Source organism: Rhinoderma darwinii, chromosome 1, assembly GCF_050947455.1.
Source record: "Rhinoderma darwinii isolate aRhiDar2 chromosome 1, aRhiDar2.hap1, whole genome shotgun sequence".
In the NCBI taxonomy this organism is placed as follows: Eukaryota; Metazoa; Chordata; class Amphibia; order Anura; family Rhinodermatidae; genus Rhinoderma; species Rhinoderma darwinii.
The window spans coordinates 221,916,002-221,931,510 of record NC_134687.1 but is presented as its reverse complement, the minus strand read 5'-3'; the positions used below and the strand labels follow the sequence as shown (position 1 = coordinate 221,931,510).

The 15,509-nt window shown below is 39.1% G+C and overlaps 1 protein-coding gene across 1 annotated transcript in view; it reads left to right on the top strand.

The window, feature by feature from the left end:
• Positions 1-14,232, top strand: part of PDE6B (phosphodiesterase 6B) — a 75,625-nt gene extending 61,393 nt beyond the window's left edge. The window contains exons 17-22 of the mRNA XM_075849856.1: positions 3,702-3,809; positions 5,701-5,764; positions 8,082-8,156; positions 9,382-9,465; positions 13,318-13,474; positions 14,168-14,232. Coding sequence (XP_075705971.1) covers positions 3,702-3,809; positions 5,701-5,764; positions 8,082-8,156; positions 9,382-9,465; positions 13,318-13,474; positions 14,168-14,232 — 553 coding nt within the window. The remainder of the gene's footprint in view (positions 1-3,701; positions 3,810-5,700; positions 5,765-8,081; positions 8,157-9,381; positions 9,466-13,317; positions 13,475-14,167) is intronic.
• Positions 14,233-15,509: the final 1,277 nt, after the last annotated feature.

The window sequence follows — 15,509 nt, the reverse complement described above, 5'->3', positions numbered from 1 at the left end:
AGGTGGAGGTGGGGGGCTTGATGACACGATCTACAAGGAGGAGCTGGGGGATTATGGCACAATCTACAGTGGGCACTATCTACATGGGAGGGCTGTGTGTGGCAGCCAGGGGAGGGGGCATTATACTGTGTGTAGGCCACTAAGTGGACATTATACTGTATAGGGGTACTACAGGGGGCAATATAATGTGTGTGGCACTTAGGGGGCATAATAATGTGTGGGCACAATTAGAGGGCAAAATACTGTGTCCTTGAAGGGGATTTAATATATTATATTATTAAACATTATTATACTGTATGGGGGGCACTAAAGGGGCACTATACTGTGTGTGGGGGCACTATATAGGGCATTATACTGTGGGGGGTATACTTTGTTTATGGGACATGTTTTTTTATGATGGGGTGGTGCGCCAAAAGATAATTTCGCACATTGCGCCATCTATCCTAAGGCCGGCCCTGTATTCAGGTGTGTTTACCCAGTGGCATGCACCAGATGTAAAAAAACCATCATCTAAATTCACATATTCACATTTTTTTTAAAATAGATTTCCCTTTTTTCCTTTTACATTTTTTAAAAGTAAAATATATCTGTAAAGTATATTTTTATCCCCCCCCCCCACAAAAACATTTCTAAATGTTTTTAAATACATTATATGTACACAAAAATGGTGCCATTAACCCCTTCCCGACCACCCCACGTAGATTAACAGGCTGCAGCACTGGTCCTTGTGCGTGCAGCTCGTTAATCTACGTGTGCTCCTAACAGAGCACACAGGCGCTCCCCGCAGCCCGGCATCTCCCAGTATAGGCTGCTACTAGCAGTACTGGGGGAAAACATTGGGTCGGATCACAGCAGTGATCCGAACCGATTAACCCCTTAAATGTGGCAGTCAATAGCGACCGCTGCATTTAAGTTGTTATAGCAACATCGGCACCCTGCTACGCGATTGCGGGGGCCGATTGTTGCGGGAGGCGATTCCTATGGCAACCGGAAGCCTAACAAAGGCTTCTGGTCTGCCATCTATGGAAGGCGATTAGGTCCTGCTACAATCAGGACCTAATATGCCTCGTGTCAGTGTGTAACTGACAGGTATAATACCCTGCAGTATTACCCTAAGTAATACCCTAAGTATTGCAGGGCATTATATCGACGATCCAACAATTGGACCTTCAAGTCCCTAGTGGGACTTAAAAAAGAGAAGTTAAAAAAAGTTACAAAAAAAATTTACAAAAGTAAAATGTCAAAGTAATAAAATTTAAAAATCGCCCTTTTTCCCTTATAAAGTCTTTTATTATTAGAAAAAAATAAATAAACTATGCATAATTGTTCTATGCAGAAAAAGTCGCATGTACCCAAAAATTGTATCAATAAAAACTACAGTTTGTTCCGCAAAAAACAAGTCCTCACACAGCTTTCCTCATAGAAAAAAAAGAAAAGTTGTGGCTCTTAGAATATGGCGACACAAAAACGAAATAATTTTTTTAAAAGCGTGATTCTATCGTGCAAACACCGTAAAACATAAAAAAACTATATATATATATATATATATATATATATATATATATATATATATATTGTATCACCGTAATCGCATTGACCCACTGAATAAATTAAATATGTCATTTATAGCGCACGGTGAACGCCGTAAAAAAAAGAATAAAAAACAATAGAAGTTTTGACGGCCTAATTACACTAAATTCAGCAAAAAATCTATGGGATCAAAATGCTCACTATAAAATCGTTTTAGGGCTGTAGTTTCCCAAATGGGGTAACTTTTGGGGGATGTCCACTGATTTGGTCCCTCAGGGGCTTTGCAAATGCGACATGACACCCGAAAACCAATTGAGTAAACGCCAAATAGTGCTCCTTCCCTTCTGAGCCCTGCCGTGTGTCCAAACAGCCGTTTATTACCACATATGGGGTATTGCCGTAATCAGAAGAAATTGCTTTACAAATCTTGGGGTGCCTTTTCTTCTTTATTCCTTGTAAAAATTGATAATTTCTACGTTTTATTGGAAAAAATTTAGATTTTCATTTTTACGGACTAATTCCACTAAATTCAGCAAAAAACCTGTGGGGTTAAAATGCTCACTATACCCCTTGATGAATTCCTTGAGGGGTGTAGTTTGCCAAATGGTGTCTTTTTGGTGGTGTTTCCACTGTTTTGGCACTACAAGACCTCTTCAAACCTGACATGGTGCCTAAAATATATTCTAATAAAAAGGAGGTCCCAAAATCCTCTAGGTGCTCCTTTGCTTGTGAGGCCTGTGTTTCAGTCCATTACCGCACTAGGGTCACATGTGGGATATTTCTAAAAACTGCAGTATCTGGGCAATATATTTTGAGTAGAGTTCTCTGGTAAAACCTTTTGTGTTACAGAATTGTTTTTATTAAAATGGATTTTCCGACAAAAAAAAATAAATTCTAAATTTCCCCTACTTTGCTTTAATTCATGTGAAACACCTAAAGGGTTAAGAAACTTTCTAAATGCTGTATTGAATACTTTGAGGGGTTCAGTTTTTAAAATTGGATGACTTATGGTGGTTTCTAATATATAAGGCCCTCAAAGCCACTTCAGAACTGAACTGGTACCTATAAAAATAGGTTTTTGAAATTTTCTTGAAAATGGGAGAAATTGCTGCTAAAGTTCTAAGCCTTGTAACGTCCTATAAAAAAAAAAGAAAAGGATGTTAAAAAAAACGATGCCAACGTAAAGTAGACAAATGGGAAATTTTAATTAGTAACTATTTTGTGTGGTATTACTATTACAAGCATATACATTTAAATTTAGAAAAGTGCTAATTTATGCAAATTTTCTCTAAAGTTTGGTTATTTTCACAAACAAATACTGAATTTATTGATCAAATTTTTCCACTAACATACAGTACAATATGTCACGAGAAAACAGTCTCAGAATCGCTTGGATAGGTAAAAGCATTCCTAAGTTATTACCACATAAAGTGACACATGTCAGATTTGAAATAATTGGCTGCGTCCACAAGACCAAAACAGGCTCAGTCTTGAAGGGGTTAAAGAATACAACTCGTCCCGAAAAAAAGAACAATCCCTTACATGGCTACGTTGGTACAGTAATAAAAAAAAGTTATGGCTCATAGAAGGCAGGAATGAAAAATGTAAAAAAATCACTGAAGGCCAAAGCTGGCTTCGGCACCAATGAGTTAAAAAAAACGTGAAGATATACAGTATTGCTAAAAGAAAACTAATACAAGGAGCTACTTTCAGATACAGGGCTTGTCAATTAAGCTGGTAATGATCCATCCATCCTTAGAAATTTTATGTACAATATTCCTCACACAATATGCAAACTAGATTGTGAGGGTCCGCAGGGTGTTACAGTCCGGACTTGAACCTGACATTTTCATGTGAAAATCCTTCTTTACCCAAAGTGGTTTAAATTTTTACCGGGGCAACATTCCTGGCCAAATCCTGAGACTGATATCCCGAGTCACTGTCCTGATGACTTGATTCTCAGCAGGATTACCATTTTGGACCAAGAAGACACATTGTGTATGGGCAATTTTAGATAAACTTACATTCCAGTTCCTGCCCACCACTTGTTGTCCAGATAGAAAACAAAACATTAATTGTCGAATTCCATTATTTTTTTTGTCTGCCAATAATATTAGTGATGTTAGTGGAATCAAATGTTTATTCTAGAGATATATGTTTTCCCCCCACAGGAAAAGAACAATGTTTCAGAAAATTGTTGATCAGTCCAAGACTTATGATGACCAGCAGAAGTGGATTGAATACTTATCACTTGAAACAACAAGAAAAGAAATTATTATGTATGTACATATGCTATCATCAGTTTCAAAGTCTATAATATAAAGCATCTACATCATAATAATATTTCTAAAAGGGAATTAACCATAATAAACCATGAGAACCACAGGTCATGTCCAGCCACCATTTTCAGAGAAATAAATTTATATCAATAAGTCACAGTTCACATTCTTATTCTAAAATAGCATCAAGGGGTTCAGCAACTAAATTAAATGAAAGAATCATTCCAGTTTTTTTTTTTTTGTTTGTTTTTTAACTCTCGTTTGAAAGTGTGGTAAGGTGCAAGGTGGTCAGGTGTATTGGCTTACCCAATGCTGTATGTCACGGGTAGCAGCTCTGTTCTGGGCCAACGTTAACTCACGTGATCTCCACTCTGACTCCCTGAAATGAACACTACAGCATAGAAACCGGGGGTCAGTCTCTCAATGTAAGTCTATGGAAGCCTTGATGTGAGTCTCATAGATTTACATTGGGAGACTGACTTCTGGTCCCTACAGTAGACACTGTAGGATTATGGGAGATAGAATGTAGATCATGTGACTGTGGCAGCCTGGAATCAAAAGGGCTACCTGTGAAATACAGTACCAGGTAAGCCAATACACCTGACTACCTTGCAAATTATCTCATTTTCAAACAGGGGGGAATAAAATGTAATAAATATAGCTGTAAGGAATAGAGGGAAGCACAGTGTAAAGACTGCCAAGTCTCCTTGATTTTTTTCTGCCCTCAGATCAGTACCAACTGGGCCTAAAGAATGAAAACTTAATTTAGGCTGGGTTGACATATATCAGTTAGGTTCGGCCAGTTGTTTTATGCTAGACACAACTGATAAAACAGATAAAAACAAGGACATTTATGCAAAAACACCGAAAAAGGCCATACTTACAAATGGACACAGCCAGGTCAGAAACGCTGATGAAGGCGAGTGAGCAGGTGCTTTAAATAATAATAGCCACTCCCACTAGTCTTGAGGGGAGTGGTATGTGGTGCATGGGATGTGTAGTAAGAAATAATAAATGAATAGTGTATGTGCAAGTGTAATAATGTAAGTGAAATATAGGGGGCAGTAATGAGTAAAGTGCCTAAAAAATAAAATAAATGAATAATGGGATGCAAGTGTGTGAAACATGGAGGGATAGTGTGTAAGTCATGAGGCGCAACGTGACTAGCCAGGTAGAAGCCTATTTGTGACGCCTTGATAATTCATAGAGCGGGCTACCCTGCTTGCTAGGCCAAACAACAACACACCATGCTCTCCCAGCATCAAAGACCTGGCTGTGTCCAAAAGAAGCGAATATAAGTAATAATGAAAAATACCTGGGGTATTAGTGATCATTTTGGCCAAAAGGACGCAAGCTCGCAATCCACGACAAGGATCCCCAGACTTGCGAGTCCTTTTAGACACAACTGATGTCAAGGTCGTGTATTTTGTGCACCGGTCCAGCGTCCATAGCCTGATATAGCTAGACAGAAAAAAGCTTCATGCAATGATTTTTGTTTGGTACACGGCAACTTCCGGCATCACAACCGATCCATCGGATACCAACACTGCTCCCATTGGAACAGTTCTGGCATCAGTTTACCTTCAGAATTTCTGTACTACACCAGAGGGAAACAAAACCAGGTCGCTGGACATATGTAAAGGGGCTTTGTCTGCAAAACTGGTAGCTGGGCATGTGCTGCCTGACAACCCATTTCAAAGACTTGTTGCTAGGGATTTACTGCATAGCAGCCACAGTCTGTCTCAAATGATTGAGTTAGATGAGCACTGTGGTCAACAGTCAAGTCATGTCATTCCCCATTTCTAAATATTTGGCATCATCTTTTCTTCACTGTAAAAATGATACTATGACCACAGCACAATGAATAAATGGAATTATGTTTCTGCTGTAGGGCTATGATGATGACAGCATGTGATTTATCAGCTATTACAAAACCATGGGAAGTCCAGAGCAAGGTCAGATATCTATGATTTTAAATTGTTTATTTTGCATTTGTATTTTCGATGGATGAATCATGATGGAGAAATAGACAAATGAAGTTTAATGTACCGTAGATAAATGTAAAGTTATGCATCTGGGTACCAACAACCTGCATGCATCATATGTCCTAGGGGGAGCTACACTGGGGGAGTCACTTGTTAAGAAGAATCTGGGTGTACTTGTAAATCATAAACTAAATAACAGCATGCAATGTCAATCAGCTGCTTCAAAGGCCAGCAAGATATTGTCATGTATTAAAGGAGGCATGGACTCGCGGGACAGGGATGTAATATTGCCACTTTACAAAGCATTAGTGAATATGCAGTTCAGTTCTGGGCTCCAGTTCAAAGAAAGGATGCCCTGGAGTTGGAAAAAATACAAAGAAGAGCAACGAAGCTAATAAGGGGCATGGAGAATCTAAGTTTAAAAGATTAAAAGAACTAAACCCATTTAGCCTTGAAAAAAAGATGACTTAGGCCTCATGCACACGACCGTAAAAACTCCCGTTATTATGGGTCGTAATTACGACCCGTAATAACGGGCTCATAGACTTCTATTGGCGACGGGTGCCTTCCCGTTTTCTCACGGGAAGGTGCCCGTGCCGTTGAAAAAGATAGAACATATCCTATTTCAGGCCGTAATAACGGCAGGCACGGACAGTCCATAGAAGTCTATGGAGCTCTCGTAATGACGGGTGGCTACATGTGTGCATCCGTCATTACGGCAGCGTTGCTAAGCGACGTCAGTAAATAGTCACTGTCCAGGGAGCTGAAAGAGTTAACTGATCGGCAGTAACTCTTTCAGCAGCCTGGACAGTGACTACCGATCAGAATAAATATGTAAAAAATAAAAATAAAAGACGTTCATACTTACCGAGAACTTCCTGCTTCCTCCAGTCCGGTCTCCCGCCCGTTGCCTTGGTGACGCGTCCCTCTCGACATCCGGCCCGACGTCCTGGATGACGTTTCAGGCCATGTGACCGCTGCAGCCAATCACAGGTCAATCACAGGCTGCAGCGGTCACATGGACTGCCGCGTCATCCAGGGATGTCGGGCTGGATGTGAAGAGAGGGACGCGTCACCAAGACAACGGCCGGGTAAGTATGAATTTCTTTAACTTTTATTACAGAAAGGGCTGTCCCTTCTCTCTATCCTGCACTGATAGAGAGAAGGGGCTGCCGATTAGTGCAGTGCTATTTTGCCGCCAAAAACGTGCCCGTAAATACGGGTGGAATACGGGTGACACCGGACCCATATTTACGGGCACGGGTTCGTAAATACTGGTGCAATACGGGTCGAATACGTGTGACACCGGACCCGTATTTACGCCAGTATTTACGGGTGGGAAAAAATACGGTCGTGTGCATGAGGCCTTAGGCCACATGCACAAGACCGTAAAATCTCCCGTTATTACGGGTTGTAATTACGACCCGAAATAATGGGCCCGTAGACTTCTATTGACCACGGGTACCTTCCCGTTTTCTTACGGGAAGGTGCCCGTGCCGTTGAAAAAGATAGAACATGTTCTATTTGTTTATTTTACGGGCCGTGCTACTATACTTTATAATGGGAGCACGGCCCGGAAAAACGGCCGGATGCCCGTGGCCGGCCATGCCCGTAATTACGAGTCGTAATTACAGGCACGGTCGTGTGCATGGGGCCTAAGGGGGGACATGATTAACTTATATAAATATATTAGTGGCACATACAAAAAATATGGTGAAATCCTGTTTCATGTAAAACCCCCTCAAAAAACAAGGGGGCACTCCCTCCGTCTGGAGAAAAAAAGGTTCAATCTGCAGAGGCGACAAGTCTTCTTTACTGTGAGAACTGTGAATCTATGGAATAGCCTACCGCAGGAGCTGGTCGCAGCAGGGACAGTAGATGGCTTTAAAAAAGGCTCAGATATATCGATCGATCTATCTATCTATCTATCTATCTATCTATCTATCTATCTATCTATCTATCTATCTATCTATCTATCTATCTATCTATCTATCTATCTATCTATCTATCTATCTATTTTTGGGTTTGAAAAGATTCACAAGTATGTAGAGCGACCAGACAAATAATGCTTTCAAGGCAGGAAGTAAAATGTGAACTACTTCTAACATGATTTAATAATTGAAAGTTATATTTTTTTGATAAATGGTGAGCTTACTTTCCATGCAAGCTAATGAACAGGAATTAATATATTCATTCAGATATCCGTTTAATAAACTATATCTATTTTCTTTTTTATATGGATTTTAAAATAACTATTGTCCTTTCGACATTGTATTCTTTATAACAGGTTGCTCTTTTAGTCGCGGCTGAATTCTGGGAACAAGGTGACTTGGAGAGAACCGTACTTCAGCAACAGCCTATTGTGAGTGAACGCATTTTATGAAGAATCATATTATATAAACACTGCTACAAGCCACTTGTTACTTCCACCAACATTATGCTATCAAAGTGGGAGATGTCATCTCACTACCAACCTCTGCCTTTATATGAAAGTAATAATTTATGCTTAGGTAACAAGTTCCAGTTACCTAAGGATCTAAGTATCTGTGTAAGTAACTATAAAACTGGTGAGGGTGAACTTACATTGAGTGGATGCAATTATATCTAGATTTATTAAAGGGACACTCCGGCCAAAACGAAACATTCCCATGTGTACCATTATGGCATTCCATGTGTCAGTGTCTCAGCTGTTATTTTTCTTGATGCTTCTCTGTCTATATATTAGACTGGGATGGTTGCTTAGCAGCAGTGCGAATCCGGCTCGGTGACCCGCTTTCTCTACTTGAGTCTATGGAGATCTGTGTGTCACCCATCACAGGCTTCAGCACTTCCTGTACCACACTAGTTTTGCACAGGGGAGAATGGAAACTTCTATCATCAGCTACCACTGATACTTAGACAGGTTCCTGTCACACAGACATAATGTAGAAGAATATAGTGCAGCCTCCGTGTCTGTATACTTATGGTTTCTCAGCTTATTTAGGAGAATATAGAAAATGATAATCACAGTGTCCCCCAGCATGCAGAAATGGTATGGTCTTTAGCTGGTCATGTGATCTGTGCTGAAGCATCATGGCAAAGCAAAATGGAAGAGAAAGCTGTGGAAATTAAAATAAAGATGGAGGCTTTTTTAAAGTACAGACAAGGCAGCAGTTCAATAAATAAGTACAGTATATATAAAAGAAGTGTAGAGTGTGATATATAGTCAGGTGGGAAATGCAGATATGGAAAGTAGTGTTACCACTGGAGGTCTTCTTTAAGTATCAGGTCACATGCAAAAAACTAGCATAAATAATGGCTACAAACTTATACTACAAATTACATGAACAGCATTGATATGCCAAACATGATTAGGTTGTTAAAAGTGCAAGACAAATATTACTTGCATCCACTAGCGCTACTTAATATCCCTTAGCTTGCACGGGAAACACTCCAGGATAAATCAGAGATGTTATGGTGCTTACATTGTAATAGGGAACTAGCATGCATTTGTGAGCAGAATTTCACTGACAAGTAATTATTTCGAATAATATCCCAATAATGTATGATTGTTTTTTTATATATTTAATGTTTTATTTCAACTAAAGCCAATGATGGACAGAAATAAATCTGCAGAACTGCCAAAGCTCCAGTGCGGTTTCATTGACTTTGTCTGCACGTTTGTATATAAAGTAAGTAATTTACATATAAGATAAATATACATCCCAGTGAAGGTCATGTCTTTTTATCCTTTAAAAAGAAAAGTATTTTATTTACAGTGAAGGAAATAAGTATTTGATCCCTTGCTGATTTTGTAAGTTTGCCCACTGTCAAAGATATGAACAGTCTGGAATTTTTAGGCTAGGTTAATTTTACCAGTGAGAGATAGATTATATAAAAAAAAAAAAAAACAGAAAATCACATAGTCAAAATTATATATATTTATTTGCATTGTGCACAGAGAAATAAGTATTTGATCCCCTACCAACCATTAAGAGTTCAGCCTCCTCCAGACCAGTTACACGCTCTAAATCAACTTGGTGCCTGCATTAAAGACTGCTGTCTTACATGGTCACCTGTATAAAAGACTCCTGTCCACAGACTCAATTAATCAGTCTGACTCTAACCTCTACAACATGGGCAAGACCAAAGAGCTTTCTAAGGATGTCAGGGACAAGATCATAGACCTGCACAAGGCTGGAATGGGCTACAAAACCATAAGTAAGACGCTGGGTGAGAAGGAGACAACTGTTGGTGCAATAGTAAGAAAATGGAAGACATACAAAATGACTGTCAATCGACATCGATCTGGGGCTCCATAAAAAATCTGACCTCGTGGGGTATCCTTGATCCTGAGGAAGGTGAGAGCTCAGCCGAAAACTACACGGGGGGAACTTGTTAATGATCTCAAGGCAGCTGGGACCACAGTCACCAAGAAAACCATTGGTAACAGATTACGCCGTAATGGATTAAAATCCTGCAGTGCCCGCAAGGTCCCCCTGCTCAAGAAGGCACATGTACAGGCCCGTCTGAAGTTTGCAAATGAACATCTGGATGATTCTGAGAGTGATTGGGAGAAGGTGCTGTGGTCAGATGAGACTAAAATTGAGCTCTTTGGCATTAACTCAACTCGCCGTATTTGGAGGAAGAGAAATGCTGCCTATGACCCAAAGAACACCGTCCCCACTGTCAAGCATGGAGGTGGAAACATTATGTTTTGGGGGTGTTTCTCTGCTAAGGGCACAGGATTACTTCACCGCATCAATGGGAGAATGGATGGAGCCATGTACCGTCAAATCCTGAGTGACAACCTCCTTCCCTCCACCAGGACATTAAAAATGGCTCGTGGCTGGGTCTTCCAGCATGACAATGACCCGAAACATACAGCCAAGGCAACAAAGGAGTGGCTCAAAAAGAAGCACATTAAGGTCATGGAGTGGCCTAGCCAGTTTCCAGACCTTAAGCCCATCAAAAACTTATGGAGGGAGCTGAAGATCCGAGTTGCCAAGCGATAGCCTCAAAATCTTAATGATTTACAGATTATCTGCAAAGAGGAGTGGGCCAAAATTCCATCTAACATGTGTGCAAACCTCATCATCAACTACAAAAAACGTCTGACTGCTGTGCTTGCCAACAAGGGTTTTGCTACCAAGTATTAAGTCTTGTTTGCCAAAGGGATCAAATACTTATTTCTCTGTGCACAATGCAAATAAATGTATATAATTTTGACTATGTGATTTTCTTCTTTTTTTTTTTTATATAATCTATCTCTCACTGGTAAAATTAACCTAGCCTAAAAATTCTAGACTGTTCATGTCTTTGACAGTGGGCAAACTTACAAAATCAGCAAGGGATCAAATGCTTATTTCCTTCACTGTATATATATACACTACCGTTCAAAAGTTTAGGGTCACTTAGAAATTTCCTTATTTTTGAAAGAAAAGCACAGTTTTTTTCAATGAAGATAACATTAAATTAATCAGAAATACACTCTATACATTGTTAATGTGCTAAATGACTATTCTAGCTGCAAACGTCTGGTTTTTAATGCAATATCTACATAGGTGTATAGAGGCCCATTTCCAGCAACCATCACTCCAGTGTTCTAATGGTACATTGTGTTTGCTAACTGTGTTAGAAGGCTAATGGATGATTAGAAAACACTTAAAAACCCTTGTGCAATTATGTTAGCACCGCTGTAAACAGTTTTGCTGTTTAGAGGAGCTATAAAACTGACCTTCCTTTGAGCTAGTTGAGAATCTGGAGCATTACATTTGGGGGTTCGATTAAACTCTCCAAATGGCTAGAAAAAGAGAGCTTTCATGTGAAACTCGACAGTCTATTCTTGTTCTTAGAAATGAAGGCTATTCCATGCGAGAAATTGCCAAGAAACTGAAGATTTCCTACAACGGTGTGTACTACTCCCTTCAGAGGACAGCACAAACAGGCTCTAACCAGAGTAGAAAGAGAAGTGGGAGGCCCCGCTGCACAACTGAGCAACAAGACAAGTACATTAGAGTCTGTAGTTTGAGAAATAGACGGCTCACAGGTCCTCAACTGGCAGCTTCATTAAATAGTACCCGCAAAACGCCAGTATCAACGTCTACAGTGAAGAGGCGACTCCGGGGCATAGTGGCAAAGAAAAAGCTATATCTGAGACTGGCTAATAAAAGGAAAAGATTAATATGGGCAAAAGCACACAGACATTGGACAGAGGAAAATTGGAAAAAAATGTTATGGAGAGACGAATCGAAGTTTGAGGTGTTTGGATCACACAGAAGAACATTTGTGAGACGCAGAACAACTGAAAAGATGCTGGAAGAGTGCCTGACGCCATCTGTCAAGCATGGTGGAGGTAATGTGATGGTCTGGGGTTGCTTTGGTGCTGGTTATGTGGGAGATTTGTACAAGGTAAAAGGGATTTTGAATAAGGAAGGCTATCACTCCATTTTGCAACGCCATGCCATACCCTGTGGACAGCGCTTGATTGGAGCCAATTTCATCCTACAACAGGACAATGACCCAAAGCACACCTCCAAATTATGCAATAACTATTTAGGGAAGAAGCAGGCAGCTGGTGTTCTATCTGTAATGGAGTGGCCAGCGCAGTCACCAGTTCTCAACCCCATAGAGCTGTTGTGGGAGCAGCTTGACCGTATGGTATGCAAGAAGTGCCCATCAAGCCAATCCAACTTGTGGGAGGGGCTTCTGGAAGCATGGGGTGAAATTTCTCCCGATTACCTCAGCAAATTAACAGCTAGAATGCCAAAGGTCTGCATTGCTGTAATTGCTGCAAATGGAGCATTCTTTGACGAAAGCAAAGTTTGAAGGAGAAAATTATTATTTCAAATAAAAATCATTATTTCTCACCTTGTCAATGTCTTGACTATATTTTCTAGTCATTTTGCAACTCATTTGATAAATATAAGTGTGAGTTTTCATGGAAAACACAAAATTGTCTGGGTGACCCCAAACTTTTGAACGTTAGTGTATATATGTATATATATATATATATATATATATATATATATATATATATATATATATACATATATATATATATAAACACGATAAAATTGCAGCACTCCAGTGCCGTTTTAAAGTACAAAAAGTGGTTTATTCATCCATGTGAATGCTACATTTCATAAAAAATAAAATAAATAATACAATAAAAAACTTGCCATTACCGATATAGCAAACCTCCAGCTCTATGCACACCACCACCTTTCTTTCTACTTATTTGCATTCAATCCCCTAGTTCAAGCACAGGATATCCCACTGGGCCTGAGCGGCAGTGCTAGACACAAGCATAAGGGTATGTACCAATGTGTCAGCTTTCGCAGTGAAGGTGCCGCTGCCCCTTTATTCTGCTGATCAGTGGGGGCCTGAAAGTCGTACCACCACCAATCATACATTGATGGCTTATCCTAAAGATCAAAATCCCAGAACACCCCTTTCAAAGCAATGTAAAAAATACTGAAAAATAAATTCTATATTACATGAACATTCATCAAAAGTACTAGCGGTTATTTCATGATTTGTAGGAGTTTTCTCGCTTTCATGAGGAAATTCAGCCAATGTTGGACGGTTTGATGAATAATAAAAAGGAATGGAAAGCTCTCGCAGATGAATACGAGGCTAAAATGAAGGTAATTGAAGAGGTAAAGAAGAAAAGGGAAGAAGAAATGGCTGCAAAGAAAGGTAATAGATAAAAATGTACATTTAGTAACTTGTTTTCCATAAGAGCTTTGGAGCAGTCCTATCTGACACCACAGTCCTTTCACAAATTGATACATCTACCCTTGCAGAATATTACATCAGATCCATTGATTCTCAAAATGTATAATATTGCCTATGACTCTCTAAAAAAATTTTTGTTTTCGAGCAGTGACAATAAGTGTCGTTCGGTATAGTAACTCCACTGCTGAACCTTACTCTAAAACCACCACTGGATCTTGGTCCAGTGATCGCAATATTCTATACCTACTAATAACTTAACCATGATCTGTCTTAACAACACTTGTATAAGTATTGCCTCTTACCTACTAAACACTTCGTTTTCCTGGTCCCACAAAATATATTTAATGATATTAGCCTTAATCCATAATCTTTCTAAATCCTCTTTTGCCAAAGTCACTTTAGTTATTCAATCAATTTATTTTCAATTAGCTGTCCCTGATTGCCTGAGCTGACACAGCATATTCTTCTGTAATGTAGTGTATGACCTATATGCTGCAGCCTGGACTGTAAGTAACACAATAGTAGGTGGTAAAAAGTCCAAAACTGTATTTCAGCATCATGGTCATGAGATATGTCAAAATAAGCTGACAATTAGATAACATATATTTTGAAGCCTATATCTAATGCTTGCATCTCATCTTTTTTTGCTCATAGCTGCTGCCGACGGAACCGGTGGAGGGGGTAGTAATGGCAAATCTTCGACATGTTCAATCATCTAATTTTCTGCATAATATAGCTATTTGGAACCACATTTGGAGCAAATTACAAAAATAATACGGTTTTTGAAGTATAACACAATTCACTTTGTTGGTTGTTCTATTGTCACGTGGAAACTTCTGATATTATATTGTCACATGGAAACTTCTGATATTATATGGTCACATGGAAACTTCTGATATTATATTGTATGTTACAAACTCAGGCAGTAATAATCATAGACTGAATCTCTTTCGGCCCGGTTCACATTTTGCATCAAAATGCAAAGTGTGACCCAGGCCTAAGAGTTCCTGAATTTTTTTTAAGGGCTCAGGAATTACTCCATAAAGTTTAGTCTGAGCAAGCATGACCTGTAACCTTCCTGTTTTACGTAAGGTGTTTACTTGTCCTCTAAAAGAAGATTACAATTTTGCAGATTTGCCAAGAATAGATTTTAAATCATTTTGGCAATATGTTGTCTTTATAGAGGAAACGTAGAATCTAAGCAAATAAAATGTTTTCAAATGTTGGGATGTGATCAAAGTGCTATATACCTATAACTTCTAGAAGTATTACACTATAAAAAAAAATAGGTTAAGGCTTTGTTCACATATGCGTCGAGATTCCGTTCATGGGTTCCGTCAGGCCTTTCTGTCAGGGGAACCCATGAACAGAAACCATAGCTTTCCGTTTCCATTACCATAGATTTCAATGGTAATGCTTCCATTCCAAATGGTTTCCGTTTGTCTCCGTTCCATAAGGTTTCCGTTTTTTTGGCGGAATCAATAGCGCAGTCGACTACACTGTTGATTCCGCCACAAAAACGGAAACGTTACACAACAGAGCCAAACGGAAACCATTTGCAACGCAAGCATTACCATTGAAATTGAAATGGATGCAGGTATGTAAACATACGCTATATGGCTAATAGCAAGATATGCATAAAACTATATTGTTTTTCCTTTGTGGCATCATCTACAGATACACACTGCTGCCACAATGCCTGAGAACTAACCATCTGATAAACAAAATGGGCACACGCATGGTACAAGCCATATTTAGAACAGGAACCAATGAACACATGTAAAGGCAGCCTTATAAGGATAAGTAATTTTCCACAAGTTTTTTATGCTTTATTAATTTAGCAACAATTATTTAGGACAATGTTACTGTCACTTTAAAAAAAGGTGAATAAAAAGTTATATATATATATATATATATATATATATATATATATATATATATACACATTATGTTTATATATCTGAAGATATTTTACATGTTTTTACTATTGATGGCC